Source organism: Tenrec ecaudatus, chromosome 10 (genome assembly GCF_050624435.1).
Source record: "Tenrec ecaudatus isolate mTenEca1 chromosome 10, mTenEca1.hap1, whole genome shotgun sequence".
Classification (NCBI taxonomy): domain Eukaryota; kingdom Metazoa; phylum Chordata; class Mammalia; order Afrosoricida; family Tenrecidae; genus Tenrec; species Tenrec ecaudatus.
In genome coordinates this window covers 36,142,184-36,165,630 of record NC_134539.1, presented here as the reverse complement: position 1 = coordinate 36,165,630, position 23,447 = coordinate 36,142,184, and the positions used below count along the sequence as shown (strand labels likewise).

Sequence of the window (23,447 nt, the reverse complement as noted above, 5' to 3'; positions counted from 1 at the left end):
CCACTTGGTGGTCCACGTGGAGAGAGGGGGAAGGAGGACAAGGGGAATTGGAAACGGGAGGGAAAAGACATACATCACAGGACGGACTTGCACTATGTTATCAACAGGGGGTATCTTTTACTTACAAGTATACCTCAAAAGGCTAATTACATGCCTTTGAAGAGAAACAAGATGGAGCACAGTAAAGAAGGCAAAACCAGCATGTGACAAGAAGTATTAATCTCAGGACTGGCTTACAAGAGCACGGGTGAGAGTCATGGGGCGCTGTAAAAGGCGTGTGGTGCTGGCTCAAGGAAGCAAAGCCAAGAATGAGAAGCCTCTGGGAGCTGGCCTTGGGACTTCCAGAACACGTGACATAACATGGGGAAGATGGTGCAGGGGATGGTTTCAGCATTCCCTGGCAAACCCTAAGCCCACCATCCCCACCGCCTTCTGCTGCGTGGTCTTTATGCACACAGCACCTGGCAGCATTCTGTGTGGTCCCCTCACTTACCGTGCTCATGCCGCATCTGGCGTTAGCCCCCCTCTCAATAGAAGCCGCCCGCTCTGTGCCCACAGCAGTGCCTGCTTCACAGTAGGCCTTCAGCATTTCTTGAAAGAAGGCAGCGATGCCGCTCCTGCCTCTCGGCTTTTATTTGCTGTGGAGCCTGCCTCCCCTGTTGGTGGCTCTGTGTACCCTTCCCGCAGCCTTGCTCAAGGGCAGCTGCTGTCCGGGGAGTGGGCTGGTGAAGGAAAGTCAGCCCTTTGGAGAAAACCATCCCATTCCACCCCCTACCCCCCACTGCCCCCCACAGTGCCAAAAAGGCAGCTCATAGATCAAGAGAATGGCACTTTATTTCACATTTTTTTTTTCTTGCCATGATTTTCTACCGACTCTTCCAAGATAGTATCGTCTTCTTCGACAGTGACTAGAATCTTCTTGCCCACCAGGTGGAAGATCTCTTCAGGGGGATAGCCTTTCGGCTCACCCACCTTCACGGTGAGCATGTCCAAGGTTAACACGGTGCCTTCTGGAATTCTCACTTTGGCTACCACAGACTTGCCGAGCTGCGGACAAAAACGACTTGTTGTCAGCATCACAGACGTAAGCACCACACAGGTGCCAGGGACCCGGGTTCTCTGACAGGTCTCCACAGGCACTCGGACATCAGAGACACTGTCACCCCCTCCACCGTCTCCAGAACAGCCCCCCAAAACAGCAAGGACTGCTGGGGTGAATCCAGACTCAGAAGAGAGGCTTTGACGATAAGCAGGGAGCTCAGCTATAAACAGAACCAAGTTCAAATCCCAGCCATAGTCCATTACAGGTGGTGTGATCTCAGACTAGGCTTCAGTTTCTTTGGAAAATGAGAAAGAATGCTTCCTGCATCTTATCAAACAAGCTATATCCACATAGAGAGGTCGAGTCCCCAGGGAGATTGTGTTAACTAACCTAGAGACCCCCCCCCCCACTTCAAGAATGGCCCTCTGCTCCCCCACCGCGACCTCCCTGCATCAGGGACGGCCTTGATGCATCACAGACCCTTCTCCCAGCGCCTTTGTCCTGAAGGTTTTTCAGGGTCTACCTCCTCCCAGGGGCCCCAGTCTGAACTCACCCCCCCACCCCCACCCCGCAGTGTCTTACAAGTCCTCAGACAGCCTTCGCATCGCCAGAATCTAAGAGTCCCGGGGCCACAGCCCACTGGGAGAATCCAGCATTAGCCTAGGGGCCAGGGAAACTGCTGAAGCGTCTCTCATCGCAGCTCATGGAAACTCGGTGGGGCTGGCCCCCAGGCCTCATCACCTCGCCAGCCTGGGGGCAGAGGGGCCCCCAGAGCGACCCACCTTCTCGTTGCAGGCGATCTCACAGGCCAGCAGCTGCTTCGTCGGGGAACCCAGGGCCTTTTCCACAAGGCGCACAGACCGCACCAGCTCGGCCAGTTCGCTGGCGTCCAACGAGGCCGAGTGGTCGCTCCCCTTCCAGGTCTTGTCCAAAGTTATGTGACGTTCTAACACCTTGGCCCCGAGCGCCACGGCGGCCACGGATATAGCTATGCCCGTCTCATGTCCAGAATAGCCTATGGGAATGTCCGGAAAGAGCTTCTGATATTCCTGAGGTGGAAAAGGGAGAGAGAAAGGTTATGTACACACCCCTGGGGTCAGAGAGATGTGAGTTCGAGGCCCATGCCACCTCCCGCTAGCTGTGAATGCAGGGACAGTGCTCAGTGCACAGCAAATAGGAGGCAACACCCATCAGTGGACGGCTGGTGTGTTCATCAAGCACACATCCTAAGAATGCGTTATACTGTAGAAACAACCGTGCACGACAGCAGAACCCAAATCGAACGCCTAGACTCCTTCAAAGGAATCTGTCATGTTGAACTAGCCAGAGCTGCTGGAGCTGTGAAGAAATATTACCATTAATAATACATAGAACAATAATATAAAGCAATCCTGGAGTGGAAATGCTGAATATTTAATACATCTGTTATCTATAATTCACTGAACCCAACAAAAGACACGCCAGGTCGAGCGAGTCTTGCCCATGAGGGTGAGTGGAAGACCTGACTACAGTGGTCAGATGGGCGGGGGTGGGGCAGGGGTCGGATTGAATGAAAGGCTAGGACAGTTGGTGGCCCAGGCCTGGAAAACCAGCCTTCATATGCCCGTGGGGTTTGAGGTCAGGGAGCTCAAACGAGGGTCGGCGGGTAGAGCTTGGGCAGCTTTCTCCTAGCCCTTTGTCTCTCATTGTCTGCAGCCAACTCCATCAGCGCCTCCTTGCGGCACCAGAAATGTACATTCATTGGGGGCAACTGTACGAATTAAAAGACAACAGAATTTTCCCACGGGCTTTGGCAGCTCCTTCACCTATGTGTGATTATCACGCAAAAATATTACCAGAACATTAACGGGCGAGCTGGCCCCTAGAGCGGCCGAGCCAGCAAAGTCACTCTCGGCAGGGCCTATCATCGAGAGAGGGTCTGCCTGCACCCCAGGTGGGGAAGGGGTAGAGAGGGGCAGGCTAACACGTCGAGAGGAAACGCTGACATCACAGGGACTCTATTGTCAAGCCTGTCTTCTCTGAGGGGCAGGGGACAGGACTTCAGAGTTGCTTAAGTTTTTATGAAATAACATATTCGTGTGCTAATGTTTTTTTCCTTTTTTCATGTGCTAATTCTAAAATAACGTGATTCAGAGATGAGCTAGCAGTGCAAAAAAGTGCATCTGGACGGCGAGGGAGCAAGAACACTGTAGGTTAGAAAATGACCCCGCCTGCTTTCACAAGCACAGGGTCCCCAGGGGCAGCATGCAGGGAACACCGGTTTATGATCATGTCCACATTGGAAGTAGGTATAGATACATGTACTTTTCCCCACAAAGTAAAGCTTCCATTAATGTTACAATAGTGTTTTTACATATTCATACATATGAAGAAGTACAGCCAAAATTCTCTTTAGAGCAAGGATGGCAAGACTTCATCTCACATGCTATGGACACGTCAGGAGACAGCAGGCCCTGGAGGAGGACATCATGCTTGGTAGAGTGAGTGGCAGGGAAAGAGAGGAAGGCCCCAGACAGGAGAGAATGACACAGTGGCCGCAACAGTGGGCTCAAACACAGCTACACCGGTGAGCGTGGCGCAGGAGTGGGTAGCGTTCCGTTCTGTTGCGTGTATGCGGTCCCTATGAGTGGGACGGACTTGATGGCACCGAGCAACAACACACACACACACACAACAGGTAAGAGCACTGCTGCTGGGCTCCAACACACAGGTGCACAGGTTCGTTCCAAACATCATGCTGAAACACATTTCAGGGATCAGTGTTTGGCTACAGACAAGTTCCTCCAGTAACACACCTGTGGGAGTATTGTTAGCGTGTCTCCCCAGAGAGGGCCACGCCAAACAGTGGCTTCAGAAGGACTGTCTGGGCCAGTTACATTCAAGGCAGAGAGGTCAGCTTATAAAGTTATAGAATGTGGGAAACAGAACGGAAAGAGTGTATATGGATGACTCCTTTATTCTCATGTAATAAGAAGCCTGGCAGGCTGGGTTTCTGGGTGGAGGCAGGCCTTCATCCTTGTGAGTTGGAGGTGAGTCCCAATCATAATCTCATATGTAATATTGTTGTTGTCCACTATGTCCTTCCTTAATAATGCTACTAAAGGTTCCCTTTTACAAGCACATGGCTAATTTCTGTCTAGCCATCAGCTTTGTCTTCAGGAACAGGCATGTGCTGTTGCTCTCTAGGCTCTGAAGACAACCACTCCCCCTTACGTGTCCCCAGCACTGGTGTTAGGTGACTCTTCCAATATACTCACAGACCATTAGGGTTGGGGTACAGCCCACTTTGTGACGTATGTGGTTACCTATAATTAGAGGGCTTGCATACCTCCTGAGAGTATATAAGCCTTGGTTGGAAATACATTCTCTCTCTCTCTCTCTCTCTCTCTCTCTGCATGGACCTGGCTCCTGAAGTCATGGCGGTCCAGAGGTGAGTCCAGAGGTGAGCACTTGCATGTTTCATCTTGTCTGAGGTCCCTTTAATTCACCCCTCAATTACACAAACACCCCTTGGACCCATTTGATAATGGGGGCTGGTACCCCACAATGGAAATTGTATTTTGGGATACCAAAGGGGCCATCTTGATAGATTTTTCAAAGGACACAGGATGCTCGCAGAGGCTTATTATGGAGAACTTTTAAGAAAATTGGATATAAGGTAAACAAGTAGCCATATAGCTCAGAAGCAACAAAGCCCACATGCAAGAAGCACACCAGCCTGTGCAATCACGAGGTGTTGAAGGGATCAGGTTTCGGGCATCAAAGAACAAAAAATCATATCATTGTGAATGAGGCGGGGAGTGCAGAGTGGAGACCCAAAGTCCATTTGTAGGCCACTGTACATCCCCTTACAGAAGGTTCTCAGGGAGTAGGAGAGCCACTCAGGGTGGGATGTAGCAACAATCAAAAATACAACTTTCCTCTAGTTCCTAAATGCTTCCTCCTCCCCCACTATCAAGATCCCAATTCTACCTTTCAACTCTCACTAGACCAGAGGATGTACACTGGTACAGCTAGGAACTGAAAACAGGGAATCCAGGGCGGATGATCCCTTCAGGACCAGTGGTGTGAGTGGCGATACTGGGAGGGTAGAGGGAGAGTGGGTTGGAAAGGGGGAATCGATTACAAGGATCTTCATGTGACCCCCTCCCTGGGGGATGGACAACAGAAAAGTGGGTGAAGGGAGATGTCAGACAGGCCAAGATATGACAAAATAAAAATGTGGAAATTATCAAGGGTTCATGAGGGATGGGGAGCAGGGAGGGAGGGAAAAAATGAAGAGCTGATGCCAGGGGCTTAAGTGGAGAGCAAATGTTTTGAGAATAGGTCAATGAACGTACAAATGTGCTTTACACAATTGATGCATGTATGGATTGTGATAAGAGTTGTATGAGCCCCTCATGAAATGATTTTTTGTTAAAAGGTAAAACATTTAAAAAAAAGAAAGAAAACTGCACTGGTGAGGAAAGGCTTGGAACATTGGTTTATTATAATATTGTTTCCTCTCACAACAATGCAAATACTCAGTCTTCAAGGGGAGCAAGGGTAACCCTAGGAGAATTTCATTGTGAAACCAACCTTACCCCTCCCGCTGTCTTTTCAAACTCAAAGCACATTGAAAAGGAACACAGTCAGCATTCCTGAGGATGCTGTTTTTGACGGGCGCAAACAGAGGATGAAGCTTCTTCAGGGAAAGGTGAGGGCTGGAAGCCCTGCCTGCAGAAGCAGAACCAGATGGTAGAGCTAGAGCAGCCGCTTCATAGGTGATGGCTTTGTTAGTTAAAGTGGCTATGTTTTTGTAGCAATACTGCCGGGTTTGCCCTCACATGTGTGTGAACATAAAACTATGCAGGAGCTCCGATGGCACAATGGCTCAGCGCTCGGCTGCTATTCCCAGAGTTGACAGTTCAAACCCACTGGCTGCTCCTCGGAAGAAAGATGTGGCAGTCAGTCCACTTCCATAAAGAGGAGAGCCTTGGGGAAGACAAAATGGGTGCACAAGCAAGTGTGGTAAAGAAAGCTGACGGTGCCCCGGCTTTTACAAGACATAGCACCAGGGGTTAAACAAGCAGCCATCTAGCAGGGAAGCAACAAACCCCACATGGAAGAAGCACACCAGCCTGTGTGATCGATCATGAGGTGTCGACAGGAATAAGTATCAGACCCTCAAAAACAAGCAATCATGTTGGTGTGAAGAAACAGAGACAAAGTGGTGACCCAAAACCCACCTGCAAGATAACTGGACAGTCCCTCCCAGAAGGGACACATGGGAGGGATGCGATATTCAGGGTGCAGGACACACTGATGAAACACATAGCTATCTTCGAGTGCTTCAATATTTCCTCCCCTCACTAGTGTGGTCCCAGTTCTACCTCACTAATCTCGTTAGACCTGCGTATATTCATTAACATAATGAAGATCGTTAAATGCATGAATCCAAGATCGATAAACCCTTCAGACACAGCAATGGAAGCAACAATTCCCTGAGGGAATGCAGAGGGGTGAGGGGACCTGATAGCAGTGATGGCTGTATAACCCCACTCGAGGGAAGGAAGAACAGAATTCGATGGTGTAAGATACGGCCAAATAATTAATTATTATTATACGTATGAATAAGGGTTCCTGGGGGGATAGGTTGGGAGAGAGAGGGGAAGAAGGGGGCTGATATCAAAGAGTTCTAGAAGAAAATGATGGTGGCAGTTACTGTACAAATGTGCTTGATCTAATTGAATTATGGATTGTTCTCATTTCTGTAAGAGCTCCCAAGCAAATGATTAAAAAGAAAAAGGCGGAGAGCCTTGGAAACCCCATGGGGTGGGTTCTAGTCTGCTCTGTTGAGTCGCTAGGAGTCAGAATCGGCTCGATGGCAAGAAGTTTGGCTTCATATATCATTCTCCCCCTATTAAGACACATTTCTTGTACGACCAGGCGGTACAAAAGGAGTTAGCCTGAGAAAAGGTCATAGCCCAAGTTCTAGGCCCAGCTTTGCCACGTACATCTGAAGAATCTCAAGCAAGTGAGCCCCTTCCCCTTGGGACTGCCATGCCGCCTTCCTCTGTCGGGGCGGGTGGCAATATTCTGAGAGCCCTGCGGGCTGCTGCTAGCCAGGAAAGATGCTCAGAATGATTGGTACAAAGGAAGTCATTACCTGAAAAACAATGAGCACGAGAAAGAAGAAACGGTTCTAGGATTGACTACAGTGCTAGGACTGAATTAGTGAATGGTATGACATGTGGATGAAGTGCGAATAAAACTGATAAACAAAGAAAAATGCTATCCTAAAACCCAAGCAAACAGAAAAAAAAGAAAGAAAGCAGGAATGAGCAGGCACCACATGGCAGAGAAAGGGCTCCTACATCGCAGTGTGAAAGCAGAGGCCAGCAAAGGCGAAGAAAGGGCAGGAACCCGCAATTCCTACAAGACTGACCTCTGGTGCACAGTTGGTTCGGATTTGATTCTGAACTAGTGAGACTTGTTAGAGATGGAATTGTGCACCCCCTCACAAAGCTAAATCCTCTAACTGTGTTGGGAAACAAGAGTCCTTGAAGATGTTGTAGCAGTGAGGTTAACATGACGTGCACTGCGGCCAGAGAGGTCCTGAGCCCCTGGGACCTTTGTCTGCATAAGAAGAGAAGACACACAGAAATGGAGACGCAGGAAGGATGCCATGACCCAGAGCCACCCACCAGGAGGCAGCAGAGAAGCTGGCGTGGGTCCTCTTTGAGAGGCCCTGGGAGAAGCAGCGTGACCAGGGCTCTGAACTGGACTGCTAGCCTGCAGACCTGTGAGAGCGTAGAAGTCGGTCCTTCGAAGCCACCCTGATGGTGGCACGCTGTGACTCTAGCCCTGGGAAATCAATACAACTGTCAGAGGAGGTGCATCTGGTGAAGTCTGTCATGGTTGGTTAGAATTGTGGTTATGAAAATGGCTACATCGTGCTCATAATAAATGACCCGAGAAGTCGACTTGCCGTGCCCAATCAAAGAGCAACCCCTGCCAGCGCCTGCTCACCGAGATGACCCGCAGGTTGACGTCCTGGGCTTCAAGCGGGTATGCGCTGGTGCACTGGAGGAAGCAGAAGTTGGGGTTCAGGGGCTTCACGATCTGGTAGACTTGCTTCATGGTCTCCATGGACTGCATCCCGCTGGAGATGACCATGGGACGACCTGAGGGACACAAGAGCAGCTCATCCTTGAGGGGGCACGACCCTCCAGACACATCCCTACTGTGGGCCCCCATGTTAACACTCCACAAGCCTCTCTCGAACAGAGTGCTAGCTGGGGCGGGGCGCCGGGATGAGCGGGGCAGGTCCCTCCTCTGTAGTATTACCACTTAGTCATAGGAATTGAATGGAGGAGGCAGAGCAATGGTCTGAGGAAGAGGCGGTCCAGTCTGGAAGGGTGAACTCTGACCCCAGATTGGTAAAGCATGAGTGTGAGTCCTAGAATCAACAATCCCCGGAAGACCTGCACAGCTTCAGGCCCAGGTGGCTGTGAGGGGCACATGAGGTCAGTCAAGGTGCAGATCACTTTGCAAACTGGGCACTGGGGTGCAGCTGCCAGTATTCTGCAAAGGCCGAGGAGCTCTGCAAGGTCTTATCCCACCCTGGTTCTCACAGGGAAAACATTGAAGCGTTCTGCTGATGTTGAACGCAGTTTCTAGAGTCTGTCTTTGTGGGAGTGAAGCTAAGCGACTCCCTGAGAGTATAAGCGCAAAACAAGGAAACACTCACTCACCTTTTTTGGCCGTCTTCTCCAGATAAGGAAAATTGTTAGTGTCCCCAGATCCGACTTTGAAAAACGGGACGCTCAGTTCATGCAGGAACTCAACTGCCATCTACAAAGACCAGGAAAGAGCCCTGTCACCACTGTCACACACTGCCCCCCCACCCCCCGAGTCCGGCAACTTGAAAACACGCAAAGATGTGTTACCAGTCATTTCTGTTCATGAGAACATCCCCTCTTTCCTGTCCGCCCTCCACTTGTCCAACTAGCCCTGAGTGACCAGCCCCGGCTGCTGGACTCAGACACCCGTCCAGACCCTTCCATCCCCAGGAACTGCAGCCCAGTGAACAAACTCAAAGGTTCTGGCCTCACCTGGGCCCAGAACACCAGGCAAGGAGAAAATGGGAATCCCTCTAAGGCAGCAGTGCTCAAACCTGTGGGTCCCAACCTCTTTGGGGGTCAAAAGACCCTTTCACAGGGGTTGCCCAATTCATAACAGCAGCAAAATGACAGTGATGAAGTAGCAACAAAAATAATGTTATGGTTGGGGGTCATGACAACATGAGAAACTGTATGAAAGGGTGGTGACATGAGGAAGGCTCAGAACCGCTGCAATGGGCAGGAAAAGAGGCCATTTCTTTCTTGCCAAAGCTGTGGAGGGAAATGGGACATTTAACGGCCCGGTCCTGACATAATCCAAGCCGCTCTCCGGACTCACCGCAAGGCTCAGGGACTCATAATTGCTAGCAAACATTTGAAGGAATCAGGGAACAACTGAAAATGAGTCTAAAGTTCACTTCACTGTCAAGTTACAAGAACCTAAAAATCTAGCTTTTTTGGGGGGGGGATAGTTGAAAGATGTGGGGGAGTGCCAAGGTATCTGGAGGTTCCCAGCCTGAAATGCTGCTTGAGTTCCCCATGCTCCTTCGGAAGACTTGAAGCTCTAAGGCCAAGCTTTCTCACACTTTCATATGCGTGCACGAGTCTCCCCAGGGAAAGGTGCTGCAAATCCTCCCCCGCACCCCCGGTTGGGGACCTGAGAGCCCCCAAAGCTGCTACAGCTGCTGCGGTGTGGAGTCATGCATGAAAAGCCCTGGGCACAGGGGTGGCAAGGGCCAGGATGAGAAGGCCACTCTTACCTTTGGCTATGTCCCCTTCTAGAAAGCTTTCCTCCCGTGCAAATCCTCTTCCAAGCCCGCTAGCCCTTCCCTGCAGGTCTCCTTCACCGCCCCTCCACACTGCTGGCTCTCTCTCCTCTTCTAGTCTCTTCCCAAGGCTTCCGTCTGTCTTACTATCTTACCCCTCTTCATAGGAGGGGCGTCAAAAGTTTGGGGATAAACAGAATGGAGAGAGAGTGAAAATCTTCCATGAACTTTTGGAAGCGCCTCCTCTGTCTCTCTCACTGTTAGCCAACCAGCCCTGGGATGGATGTGAAAACACTGGCTCCCAGCATGGGAACACACAGCAACCCCGGTGACACGAATGGTGATGAGCGTGGCTGCAAGTCAACAGGCTGGTGGCTGAACCCACATAGAGGTGCTGGTAAGACGGGCATGGCGGTCACTTCCAAAAGGTCAGAGCCATGAAAACCCTACCACCAGGCAGTTGGGTTCTGAAAGACAGAGGTTCACAGAGTTAGAGGCTGCCCCAAAGCAGAGAAGAGGAGAGGGGTAAGAAAAACTCGAGGGGGGTGGGAATAGTGCTGACCAATGGCCCACCAGCACCCAATGTCATGGACAGTGTGTGTACTGGTTGTTGAGCTGACTGTGTATACTTTCACCCCAAACACAAGGTCTTTGGTTTTTAAAAAGAATCGGTTCCAGGGCAACCAGCAGTGGAAAACTTCTCATTGTCCTTCTCTCCCCCTCTCTCTGGCAGCTGAAGAGGACTCTCCACGAAGTGGGGGAAACCCTATACTAAGTAGTTTACTTCTGCTTAACCTGTGGGAGGGTAGCTGAAGATGAGGCTTGTGCGCGCCCTCAAGGGATAGCGGGACAAGTTTACCGAGACAGAGCACCAGACGGCGTGAATAAAGAAAAAACACATCACATCACCCCACCGAGGCTACACAATCCACAGGAGATCCTGTAATGTTCAAATGTGGAGAGGAAAGAGCAAATCCCTGCTCCGGAAAGCAAAGGCTCCCTTGGCAATTCTGGGAAACCAGCCCCACCCAAGGGCCAGTTGGAAAACTGCCATTTCTGAGGGATTACCCTGCTAAGGGGGCCACTGCCGCACCCCAGAAGTGTCTGTCTTTCGGTCCTGCAGTGGCATCACTGTGCCCCAGTGGGAGCCCAGGAGCCTGGTTTCTGTTGGGCTCTTTGGCTCCCCTAGCCCTGCCCACCCACTGTCCAGTCCCCTCTCCATCTGCATATAACCTCATAGCTTCGCTCTCCCTCCCTCCCACAGCACAGAGCCTGTCAGAGTCTGAAAGGAACCCCGCCAAGTATGACTCTCTGTAGGCACCAAACTAGGTAAACAAGCTCATGTGGGTGTGACACGGCATTGCCATAGCTCCCACTGGGAAGGGCCAGACAATAAACGGACTGAATGTCTTTCACAGTGCCCCGGAACTGACTCCACACTCAGACCCTGAATGACACAGAGTGTGGGCAGCTTCACCTCTTCTAACCCCATTCATCTCATCAGTGCGGACGGATCCTATGTCCCCTTTGCACACTGTGTCCTGAGAGAATCTGGGGAGACAGAGGAGTGACATTAGGGGTTTTCTAAAGCCCCTTCCTCTCCCCTCAGTGTTCAGATTGTGTAGGAAAGGGTTAGGACGCTTTGGGTGGTGAATGAAGGGGCACAGAGCTGGAAGAGGGCTCGGCCTGCCTGGGGCTGTCAGAATGGAGCAGCAGCGCCCTGCTGATGAGGTGGCAGGCCGGGGGAGCGGAAGAAAGGACGGGCACTGCAGATGCACGTGTCTGATGGGCCGTTTTATGTGAGGGAAACGTGTTCCGGGGTCACCTCTGCAGGCCCCTCTCCTTTGTTTCTCAGTCACACTCTCCAAGATGTGCTGCTCGTGGCAATCACGCACCCTGTGCACTTTTGGCCAGGTGTCTGCCTGAGAGGCTTTTTTAGCCTCCGTAAAATTCAGGCACACCTCCCCCTCCCCCTCCCTCCATCAGCACAGAGAACACCTCAGAAGAGCAGCGTAGAGGAAATTGGCCTTCAATAAATGCCTACTGTCTACAAGGAAGTTAGAGCTGCCACTCTGCACCTGGAACAAGGACCTGTCCGCAGACGGGAAATGCTGGGTCACCAAAGTTGATGAACTCTTCTTGTGAGGACTCTCAGAGTGCACGTTACAAGTGGCGCCGAGCTTGGCTGCGAACGGAAAGGCTCCCTGTTGAAATCCACCCATGGGGGTTTGGGAAGAAAGGCCTCCAAAATATGGCGACCACTGAAACTCCTATGGAGCTAAGGGTCATGACACCCTGGCCCTTGGGGAGCCACACTCCACTCAAGTGGCAACGGGCGTCCTTATCTCACTGCCATCGAGTCACTTCTGACCCAGAGCAGACCCTGTGGGACAGAGGGGAACGCCTCCTTTGGATTTTCAAGGCTGCAAATCTTAAAGGGGCAGAAAACCTTTTCTTTATCCACTGAGTGCCTGGTGGCTCTGAACTGCTGACCTTGTGGTCAGCGTACCCCACGACACTCCCTGGGCTCCTCTCAGGTTTCCATGTAGAGAACTGTCTTCAACTCTGTAGTAGTTACATAATCTGGTGTCAATCAGGGACTTGAGAGGATTATGAGTGAGGTGAAGTCTAGCCTGTCAATCGGGTCATAGTCAATGAGGCCTCTGTGTGGGCCTGGTGTTTTCCTGAGAATTCTGGGAACTCTGGTATTTCCTCTTTGAGGCAGAAGACTCTCTCTGCTCACTCCCTTGGAGACTCTACTGACAACACAACACTTCACTCTCTGAGAGACGCTCTACTGACAAGACACGTGGCACTACACTGAAAGACCCCTTGCCCTGGGAGCCAGAGGAGCCACGTGGAGACCCCTGCCAGTGCTGAGATGCTTCCACTGCCACTGGATCCACAAGACTTTGCACCCACTGATCTGTGATCTTCCTGCATTCGGTGTCACTGCATGTGTTTTATGAGTCTGAAGAGGACTTTATAGATTGGTATCAGACATATGGGCTAATTTTGGGCTTGAGCTGAGCTGGGCTAGGCTGGGGTGTTTCCTCAATATTCAACTGCTCTTGTATATAAACCTCTTTCTTATACACATACGAGTGTCCAGGTCTACCCGGACTAACGCAGCCTCACAGTCCATGCCCCCAGGCCTGTCAGGGGCCAGCTGGGCACACAGGGCATTCTGAGGACAAGGGAACCTGCTAGCCCAAAACACCTGCAGCAGAAAAAGGTCCTGAGCAGTGGCCACAGCCAGGAGCCAGTGGGTACTGCCTGGCATTGTCCTTGCACCCTAAGCCGCACCACAGGCCTCGTGGTGGGCACTTTTATTATCCTGTTTTATAGACAGTGCAACTAAGGCTTACAGAGGTTACATGCAGAGGCCAAGCCCACACAGTGTCAGGGTTGAACTCAGTGGGGCTCAACTCATCCGCTTTAACATCAAACAAGGCTTCTTGGGGAGTCTGAGGCAGGAAAGAAACTACGAAAAGCACAGAGGCGGCCCCCAACAACCAAACACCCAGCATCCCCTTGATCTCCCAGATGCTCCAAGTGCTCAACTAGAAACCACCTGGAAGGAATAACCCAAGGAAGTCACTTCCTAGGCAGACTCGCCAAGGCAAGGAGATGCCCCTCTTCCTGCAGAGCACAGACCCAGGACACTCCGGTGCTGACACCTTTTCCCTGGGCAGGAAAGTCCTCCTTCCAGGTGTAGGCACCTGATGACGCCCTCTGGTTCTGTACCTACTTGGAGGGCAGGCCCGGCAGAGCTATTAGTGGTTGGCACCACAAAAGAGGAAGCAGAGGCCCTCGCAGGAGGGCTTGCCAAGGCCACACAGATACAGCCAAGCCAGGCAGAGCCAGATGGCCTGAGCCTTCTGCTGCTCACTCACAAGCAGTGCTGACCTTTGCTGAGTGCTAACTACAGCTGAACGTTCTGGGAGGGATTGCATGTCAGCCTCACAACTCTGCTCCCATTTTATAATGGAAGAATCCGATGTGCAAAGGTTATGTAATCACCAATGGTCACACTAGAAACGGCAGGCAGACTCATATTCAAACTCCAAACGGAGTTCTGCATGCATTTAACCACCAGACTAAGTGGCAAGGGCGTATACCAGAGCAGGGCTGTGTATCACAGAGTAGGGTGTGTACTATATACTGTATGGGGTGTGCACTATACAGCAAGGGTATGTACCACAGAGCAGGGGTTTCTGCCAAATAGCAGAGGCATATAGCAGAAATTCTCAAACACTTTGGTCTCAAGACACCTTGACCCTCTTAAAAATTACTGATGACCCTAAAGAGCATTGGCATATGGGAGTTCTGTCTATTAACATTTACTATGACCATCCCGAGATGCCTGGCCGTCTGTGGGTGTTTCTAATCTGGCCCCTTGTGCTCTACACATCAGGAAACAGCCCAGGCATGGAGGCGGCAATGACATTATACGGTGGCTGGAGGGCAGGCTCTGGAGTCAGAGCACCTGGGCTGGGTCATTAGCTATTGGGTGTCAGTTTTCTCATGTGTAAAATGGGTATAGCAGTTGTCCTTCCTGAAGGGACTGCTTAAAAAAAACGAATCTGTATATTTGAAATATTTAGCACGTACCTGGTACATACTACAGCCATGAAATGGAGCATGAAAAGGGATAAAATATATGATTGTACATGGAGATCCTCTGCAGACTCAAGTGTGTAATTTAAAGTTTGTTCTCTTCAGTCAACAAACTAATCCTGACAGATGGCAGCCAGCCCCATGTATGCAGAGCCGCCCTGTTCCCTGGGTCTTTCAAGGCTGTGACGCTGAGAAACAGCTGGCCAGGCCTGATTTCTGATCCACCCCTGACTAGTCGGTTGTCAAGCACTTCCCTATTTGTAATACCCCAGGATTTCTTCATCTGTAGAGAACTATTAATATCAATTATTACTAAACGCATATTGGTCAGAAGCTCATGCTCCTGAGTGCTGTGAATTAAGCAATGGATTTGGTGTCCAGAAAGTAAAGTCTGGAACAAAAAATCATATCATTGTGTGCTCACCTCCCTGATATGATCACTGAAGACAAATGGGTAAATAAGCAAATGTGGCGAAGAAAGCTGATGGTGCCCGACTATCAAAAGATATAGCATCTGGGTTCTTAAAGGCTTGAAGGTAAACAAGCGGCCATCTAGCTCAGAAGCAACAAAGCCCACATGGAAGACGCACACCAGCCTATGTGATCGTGAGGTGGTGAAGGGATCAGGTATCAGGCATCATCAGAACAAAAATTCTTATCGTTCTGAATGAGGGAGAGTGTGGAGTGGAGACCCAAAGCCCATCTGTGGGCAATTGGACATCCTCTTACTGAAGGGTCTTGAGGAGGAGACGAGCCAGTCAAGGTGAGTATAGCAACGAGGAAACATACAACTTTCTTCTAGTTCCTAAGTGCTTCCTCTCCCCACCACTGTCATGATTCCAATTCTACCTTACAAATCTGGCTAGACCAGAGGATGTACACTGGTACAGATAGAAACTGGAAACACAGGGAATCCAGGGTGGATGATCCCTTCAGGACCAGTGGTGAGAGTAGCAATACCAGGAGGGGGGGTGGAAGAGGGGAACCAATTACAAGGATCTGCATATAACCTCCTCCCCGGGGGAAGGACAATAGAAAAGTGGGTAAAGGGAGATCCGGTGCAAGATATGACAAAATAATAATTTATAAATTATCAAGGGTCCGTGAGGGTTGGGGAGTGGGGAGGGAAGGGAAATGAGTAGCTGATGCCAGGTGCTTAAGTGGAGAGCAAAAGTTTTGAGAATTTTGAGGGCAATGAATGCACAAATGTGCTTTTCACAATTGATGTATGTATGGATTGTGATAAGAGTTGTATGAGCCCCTAATAAAATGATTTTTAAGAAAAGGAAAGTCTGAAATCACCAAGTTTCCCACAGGCTCGGTTCCCTGTCTCGCTGACTGTTCTGCAGAATGGCCCCAGGCCCAGCTGGCTTTCTGCTTCCTTTTTGTGTGTCTCAGAGTTGGGACAGTGGCATCAAGGGTGGGGGGGGGGGCAAGAAGATGGGCTGGGGTCTGTTTCTGACCATCTGGATGCCCACAGAATCCAAGTATGCCAGGAGACTCACAGGTGTCCCCAGGCTTCATCTAACAAGCCATGACTGGGCAGCTCGCCCAGGAGCCCACAGCACAGAGAAAGGCCTCCTTCTCGGCACTCTCCATAAGCACAACATTCGAAAGCAGTGAGCAATCAGGCAGTCACAGCACACCCCCCACAAGGAACGTGCATACTGCGTTTAACCACCCGAAGCACAGAAAGGAGGTAAGAAGCTGTTGGTATAATGTTAACTGAAGGAAAAAGCATGACAGAACGAAACGTCACAAACACTACCACCAGGCAATAAAATATGCACGCACATGGACTTGAGGAGGAAATAGATGAAAACAAAGATCTGCGATACAGGAACTGTGGGTCAGTCTCTCTGGTGTCTTCTTTCTTTCTCCTGTTTTCTTTTCTTGTTTAAACCTGTCCTGTGTTTAAAAAGCTAGCTTTATATGACTTTTACGAGTACAGGTGTTTCACATGTGAAAGACAAAGAGCACTCGAGAATCCTGAGGGGACTGGTCACAGCGTGGATGGCAGCCAAGACCGGGCACCACCTGGACTCTTCCAGGATGTCAATGCAGCCAAACCCGGTCAAATCAAACATGATACAAGGGAACCGCCCCATGACACCCTCTTCTGCATCCTGCATGCCACTCCCTGCGGGTGGACACCACCGTCACCCTCCCAAGTTAGCCAAGGCACTTAGCACATCCGAATCCTAGCTTCCCAGACCAGGCGACTTTGCACTGGGACAACCAGGGCAGCTAAGGTTTTCCACAAGCTCAAGGGACTCTGGGATGGCAGCATGACTACGCCCCGACTGCCACTTGGAATCCCTTCTCACTCAACTTGGGTCTCCCCTTGACCTCCTGCTTAGTTTGGCATGGAAAAGTGAGTAAGGGCTGGGGCTGGCTCCAGGCCGAAGTCACCAAACGACCTGTAGTCCCCTAGCAGGGCTTGGCAGTTCCGCAGCAGAGGGCTCACCTCATCCATGCCCGAGGCGGTGAAGAAGATGCCGATCTCGCTGGCATATCTCTGCAGCTCCTGGTACTGCGCGTGGCTGAACTCCAGGAAGCGTTTATGCTCCCCGTACGTCTTGCCCCAGGAGTGCTTGGACGTGTAAGGCCTCTCCAGGGCCCTCCGGTTAAACTTGTGTTCCAGCTCACTCTTCTGGAACTTGGCGCAGTCAGCTCCGCACTCCTGAAATACACATCGGGGCTCCGTTCAATGACATGCCACCAGCGCACGTTGTTTGCAATGCATGAAGGCCCCTCGAAGAAGGAAAACAGAAGAAGCAAGAAAGTCGGGATGGAAAGAGAAGGCTATTTAGGGGTGGGGGCTCCCCTCTATCTTCTTGCATTCTGTTGTCTGCTTTGCATTGTAATACTGAAAAATAATGAATCGAAGATCTCACAAAACATGTAAGTTCCATGGCTCAAACGAACACTGTCGATGTGGGCTTTCACACTGACTCCCTCTCACCGGGTCCAGGCCTGTGTCTGGGCAGGGTTTCCAGCACCTAAGTAGCAGCTGGGGCCAGTGCCAGACTCCTCAGCCGCTGGGCTACGCGGGCAGGACCCAGCGCTGGGCCTGTGCCTCCCACTCTTCCTGCACTAACAGCAGCCCCACTGTTCCCTGGGGCTCACTTCTGCTTTGCACGTGTATGTGTGACATTTTTATCTGAAATCAAACTTAGAAACATAAAAGTGCCCTGCCTGGGTGACCTCTGGAGTCTCTGGTGGGGTCAATGATTGGCACACTTGCAGCTCGCTGAAAGACTGAAGGTTTAAGTCTCTCCAGAGACCTGTGTGAAAGGCCTGGCCATCTACTTTGAAAACAAAAACCCAAACAGCTGCTGAACACCCTGTGAAGTACACTGTTCTCCTCTGACTCCCCAGGGTTCACCGTAAGTTGGGGTCCACTTGAGGGCCACTGGCTTTATGGTTTGTGCCCTCTACTGATTGTAGCATCTGACTATAAAAGCTAAAATTCTGTGTTAGCCCCCAATCTCAAAGAACTCCTCCATAGAAAGTGGGCACGAGGGGAGCCCTCGGGAGCTTCAGCTCCCTGGCACTTTGGTAGGCGTGGCCAACCTCTGGATTCCAAAAATCTCATACTGAGAGTGCTGCTCTCACTGCTGGAAGGACACTTCAGGGCTTGATGTTGGAAAGGAGTTCCACTCACTGGAACTGAAAGTGACCTTGGGCGACAGAGTTCCCATTGTCTAGAGGAAGATCTCAAAGCCCAGAGTGACATAACCCAAATTACACAGTGAGTTTCTGGCAGAAAAAGCCAAATCCCTTCTCTACAGACTGCAGAGCATGCACTTCCTGGTCCCCGACAGCAACCTGGACTCCTGCTAAGCCCAGCCCTCCAACGAGTGAATGAGGAGGCCCCGCATATGTGCTTCTTTCCTTCCATCCTAGGACGGAGCCCTGCCCACAAGAAGCTAAAAGCCGACCTCTGCCAAGACAATGCTTCCCTTGACAGAAAGAGGATAAAGACGAAATGACAGAAACTGCTCGGGGCAAGAGCTCAAAAAAAGTTCCACTACAAGCCACTTAGGGAGCCCTGGTGGCAGAGTGAGTCAAGCACTGGGCCACTAACCACAAGGTTGGTAGGCTAAAAAACTACCAGTTGCTCCCTGGGAGAAAGATGAAGCTGTCTGCTTCCATAAAGATGGACAGTCTCAGAAATCCTAGGGAACAGTCCTATTCCGCCCTATGGGATCACTACGAGTCAGAACCGACTCGATGGCTGGGTTTGTTCCACTATACTTCACCTCGGTTGTATGGAAGGAAGGCAGCTTCCTCCTCTTCCTTTCTCAGCTCCTTTTCTGTATCTGTTTCAGGTTGCAGTCAACTCTCGTCCCGCAAAACACAACCACTGCCTTTGGTGGCAGGGACGCTAAGGTTTCTATAGTCAAGGTCTGAACGGTTTCTCTACCAACAACGGGCACGACTTGACCCTGAGCAGAGGTCCCATCAGCGTCACAGTCTGAGAGTTAAAAGTATATTTCACTGGTAAATCTCTAATTAGAATTTGAACAAGTTCTACTTTTAATATTGCAAACTAATTCATTGACTGCACAAATCAGCTTGTACCTAAGAATACTCCTAGGGAAATTAAACTCACAACTACAGTCCCATCTACAGAGAGGGTTAAGATTTAAAAAAATGTTTTTAAAATCCTAAAATGTAAAGGCTTCCAAGAACTCTTCTGCTGGCGAGTAGAGAAAGAACAAGAGAGTCTTCCCCCAGAGCTAGCACTCTGAACGGGGGGGGGGGGGGGAGGCCTTCCAGCCTCCTAACCTGGGAGAGAATCCATTTCTGTTTGTTAACACCATCCACTTGTTGCGGTTACAGCACAATTAGGATATAGCATAGATCACTATAGCAGAATTTGGCTGCGGAAGAGTGAGGTGCTGCCCATCTGGAATTGGATAAAGAGTCGAGTCAGGGCTGGAAGAGTAAGGAGCCTAATGGTCAAAGCCTAGCAAGGCAATTCTGGGGAGAGCTCAGGGGGAGGTAAGGAGAGCTGGGAGCCCCAAAACAAATGGGGCAGACAATAAGAAGTGGTGGGGAAGTGGTGGCAGCAGAACCCAAAGCAGGAGCCACCAGCAACTAGGAGCTGAGCACCACCAGAGGCTTACTGGTGGAGTAAGGCTTTTATCAGTAGAACTAAAGAGCTTAGTAACAGGGCGGAGGCCAAGAGGCCTCTTCAAGAGACCAGGGAACCAGGAAGCAGAAACAGAAGAGACAAAGGACATGGAAACTACGAGTTCTTTTTTTTTTTTAAAGCATTTTATTAGGGACTCATACAACTCTTATCGCAATCCATACATACATCAGTTGTGTAAAGCATATCTGTACATTCTTTGTCCTCATCAGAAAATAGAGTTCTTAAAGATTGTGCCCACACCTCTGGCCCTTCAAGGAGTGGAAGTGTGGCCCTGGAATTTCGAAGGCAGGGCCATAGCCCAAAGCAGAGGGAGTGGGGCTGCCACCTCTGAAGGGACAGAAGGGGCCGCAGACTGCAGGGGCCAAAAAAGAGGGGCTATAAGGGTATCTGTAAGAATGAATCTTTGGGGAGGCTGAAGAAATGGGGAGCTAATAATAAGGAATACAGGACAAAGAAAATAATCTAAATTTGATTGTGGTGGTGACTGTACAACTCTTCTGGGTGTGATTTGACTATTAACTGATATGCTATATGAGTTATGTGCCAATGAAACTTTTTAAAAAATTGATTCCTAACTGCTATAAATGAACTTTTCTTAAAGTTAACCAAGGAGTGATGGAGGAAAGGAAATTACCATCTAGTTTCCACTGACTTATAGAAGTCTTGAGAATTGTTATACCAATCCACATCTGGACCTTAAAGAGAACACCTGTATTCCAGGGCTGTGGCCAGCAGGAAAAACACACACCAGAGCACTTCAGGTAAAGCCTGATCTGATCCCTACACAAAAGATGCCTTCAGTGCCCACCTATAAAACCTGCTGGCCTGAGATGACCTATTAGGGCCTTTACCTGCCACCTTCTCAGATCACTGGCATCTGAATAAAATGTTTGTGAAAAGATCCACTCCCTGCCTGCTCTTTGGCTTGGCAGTGACAAACAGCATGAATTCACCTGTTTCACGGTCACCACTTAGAGAGACTAGGCGAACAGGTCCACCCAAAGCTGTGGGAGTAGAGCCCCTGTCCAGCAGGTCAGCAAAGTAGACCTAAAGCCCAGGGTAGTGGAGGGGCCTCTATCCAGAATCTGTTAGGTTTCTTGGGTTAGAAATACCTGGTCTTTTAGAAATACCTCAGGTCTTTGGCTTCCCATGAGAAAGAATTCACACGGAATGAATCTCAGGTTTTACACAGGTACCCACAGAGCACTTCACACCTACATGTGGAAACCTGAGGCCAGAGAAACCCACAGCCCATCTGAGGGGGGAGAGAGAGACACTGCCATGGTGTGCTTCCTGGCTCAGAGCCTGAATATGGAGCATGCCCTCTATCCTTGAACAGCTTCCAACTTCCTGCTGTAAGGGGGCCCCAGGGCATGGAGAGGAACAATCCCCTATCTGGCTACCTAACAAACCCAGGAGGAGGACCAGCACCCAGAGTCTAGAAGGCAAGGTCACTGCTTAGCCAGCTCAGAGAACAGATAAATTGCTCCAATTAATGTAAATTGTTATGCTGGCTTCTGCACTTTCTTAGAGCCTCATTCCTTCTTTCTCTCCAATTACTCCCACTTGTAATGGGAATGTTGCCTTGTACCTGTTCCACCAAAGTACATTGGAAGCAGATTACCTATACAGGGGTCCTCAAACTGCGGCCCACCGAGGACATTTATCCAGCCTGCCAGGTGTTTTTGTTGTTTTGTTTTTACTTCAAAATCAGATATGTACAGTGTGCATAAGAATTTGTTCATAGTTTATTTTTAAACTATAGTCGGCCCTCCAACGGATCTGAGAGACAGTGAACTGGCCCCTTGTTTAAAGTTTGAGGACCCCTGAATAGTCTAGACTTCACATGTTCACAGAGGAAGAGGAATTTTGCCTTAGGTTGGAATTGGAGATCAGAAGACTTGGGAACGTGAAAGTTGAATGTGAAAGTGCTTTATGTGTGGCAGGGACATGAATTTGGAGGGACCAAAGGATGGAATGTGATTCATTGAATTGTGTCTTTAAACTTTAGGTGTCAACTTGACAGGCGGTCATGAATCTCTCTCGGTGATTTCATAGGTAATGGTGGATGGTAATGCAGTAAAATCATGTATTGTTATGTGATGAGCAAAGGGGATCTGATATGATTTTTAAAAAACCAGTGAGAGTGGGATAGAACACCTTTGCTAAGAGATAGACAGAGAAAAGAACAGAGACTGAGGGGGTGCTACTGTGATCAAGAAAGAAGAGCCCGAGAGGAATGCGCCCTCTGGACCTAGGGCCTCTGCATGGAGGACTCCCTAGGCCCCAGGGACACAAGGAGCGCGCCAAGGAATGCCGGGTGTGCAGATGCTAAAAGGAGACCAGGACCTTTCCCTGGAGCGGACAGAGGGCCTGTCATGAGTGCCAGTACTTGGGATTTGGAGTTGCAACTTCCTAAACTGAGAATAGACTGCAAGAATTCCAGGCAACAAGAAATTCTGCTCAAAACTTTAAAATCTCAGAGTTTAGAGAAGCCGGTGGTTTCTGACTGCTGACCTTGATGTTAGCAGCCCAACATGTAACCACCAGGGCTCCAGCATATCATGAATAACTAACACTTCATTGAGTTCTGTGTGCCAATAAGGAGCACGTGCATTAAGCACTGGGCTGCGAATAGAAAGGTCAGTGGTTCAAACCCACCAGGTGCTGCACAGGAGAACGATGAGGCCATCTGCTTCCTTAAAGACTTACATCCTCAGAACCCCTCCGTGCTTTATTTTGTCCTATGAGTCGGAATTCAATGCAAAGGCAGTGAGGGGGATGTGCTGAACCCATCCGTGGATGACGCCAACTCTATTACCCTAAACGCTCACGGTTCAAACCCACCCACCCAGCAGCACAGGCAAGAATGGCCTGGCGACCTGTTTCTGTCAGGATTGCATGCATGAAAACCATACGGAGCGCAAGAGGTCGCCAGGAGTCAGAATCGAATGGATAGCAACGGGGCCCACGCCAAGCACTGTGTTTGACAAGGTGATCCTCATGTGATCCTCTTATCAAATCTTTGGAATGATTAGTATTATTATCAAGAAACCAGCTCACCCAGCGTGCAGCTTTTAACCGCCTCTTATTGCAAAGGCAGGAGAGGGCAAGCGAAAGGGACATGGGCAATTTCCAGGAACTCCCAGGAGCTGAATATGCCGGGAGACTTTCAAGGGATGACCGGGACTATGCCGCAGGGGCCGGACCCATGAGGTCCGGGAAAGGGTTTCCATTTTGATTTTGCCCGCGGGCAGCAAGCAGCCACTGACGTGTCCAGCAGGGCTGCGACCTGATCGACTCGGAGCTTAGAACGATCTTTCTGGCACCAGAAAGGGCGCGCAGGTGTCGGGCTGAACAGCAACTGCTGTGGTGGACCGAGTCGGGCGGGTGGCAGAGGGACCAGAGAGTCACCGACGGAAAAAGAAACCGACCCGCGGGCCGGGAGAGGAAGGCGGCGCCGCGGGCCTGCTCCTCGCCGGGCCTCCCTCGCTCGCTCCGCCGGGCGCCGCGCTCCGCCCGCGCTCCCCTCACCTTCGCGGTGCGGATCATGCGCTTGGCGATGTCCAGGTCGCCCTGGTGGTTCTGGCCGATCTCGGCGATGATGAAGCACGGGTGCTGCCCGCCCACCCAGCGCCCGGGACACAGCTCCAGCTCCAGCGGCATCGCGGCGGCGGGAGCTCGGCTGACGCGCGGACCGCTACCGCCTCACGGCCGCCGCCCGCGGCCCCTCAGGGTGACAACCCGGAGCC

General features: G+C 50.6%; 1 protein-coding gene across 1 annotated transcript; it reads right to left on the bottom strand.

Moving 5' to 3' along the window:
• Window positions 1-816: 816 nt before the first annotated feature.
• Window positions 817-23,447, bottom strand: NANS (N-acetylneuraminate synthase). Its single transcript, XM_075560206.1, has 6 exons — window positions 23,230-23,447; window positions 16,999-17,214; window positions 8,779-8,878; window positions 8,054-8,208; window positions 1,825-2,091; window positions 817-1,047 (listed from the first exon to the last, which is right to left on the bottom strand). The coding sequence occupies exons 1-6, from the start codon at window positions 23,359-23,361 to the stop codon at window positions 838-840; spliced, it is 1,080 nt and encodes a 359-aa protein (XP_075416321.1). The 5' UTR covers window positions 23,362-23,447; the 3' UTR covers window positions 817-837.

What these genes read in the sequence shown, in the direction of transcription:
- NANS (XM_075560206.1), bottom strand. Translation starts at nt 23,361, where the DNA reads ATGCCGCTGGAGCTGGAGCTGTGTCCCGGGCGCTGGGTGGGCGGGCAG. An exon ending in CCGCCTCGGGCATGGATGAG is followed by an intron (nt 8,879 to 16,998) that starts GTGAGCCCTCTG and finishes TGGTCTTTGTAG; the next exon opens with ATGGCAGTTGAGTTCCTGCA. An exon ending in TCAACCTGCGGGTCATCTCG is followed by an intron (nt 2,092 to 8,053) that starts GTGAGCAGGCGC and finishes TTTCCACCTCAG; the next exon opens with GAATATCAGAAGCTCTTTCC.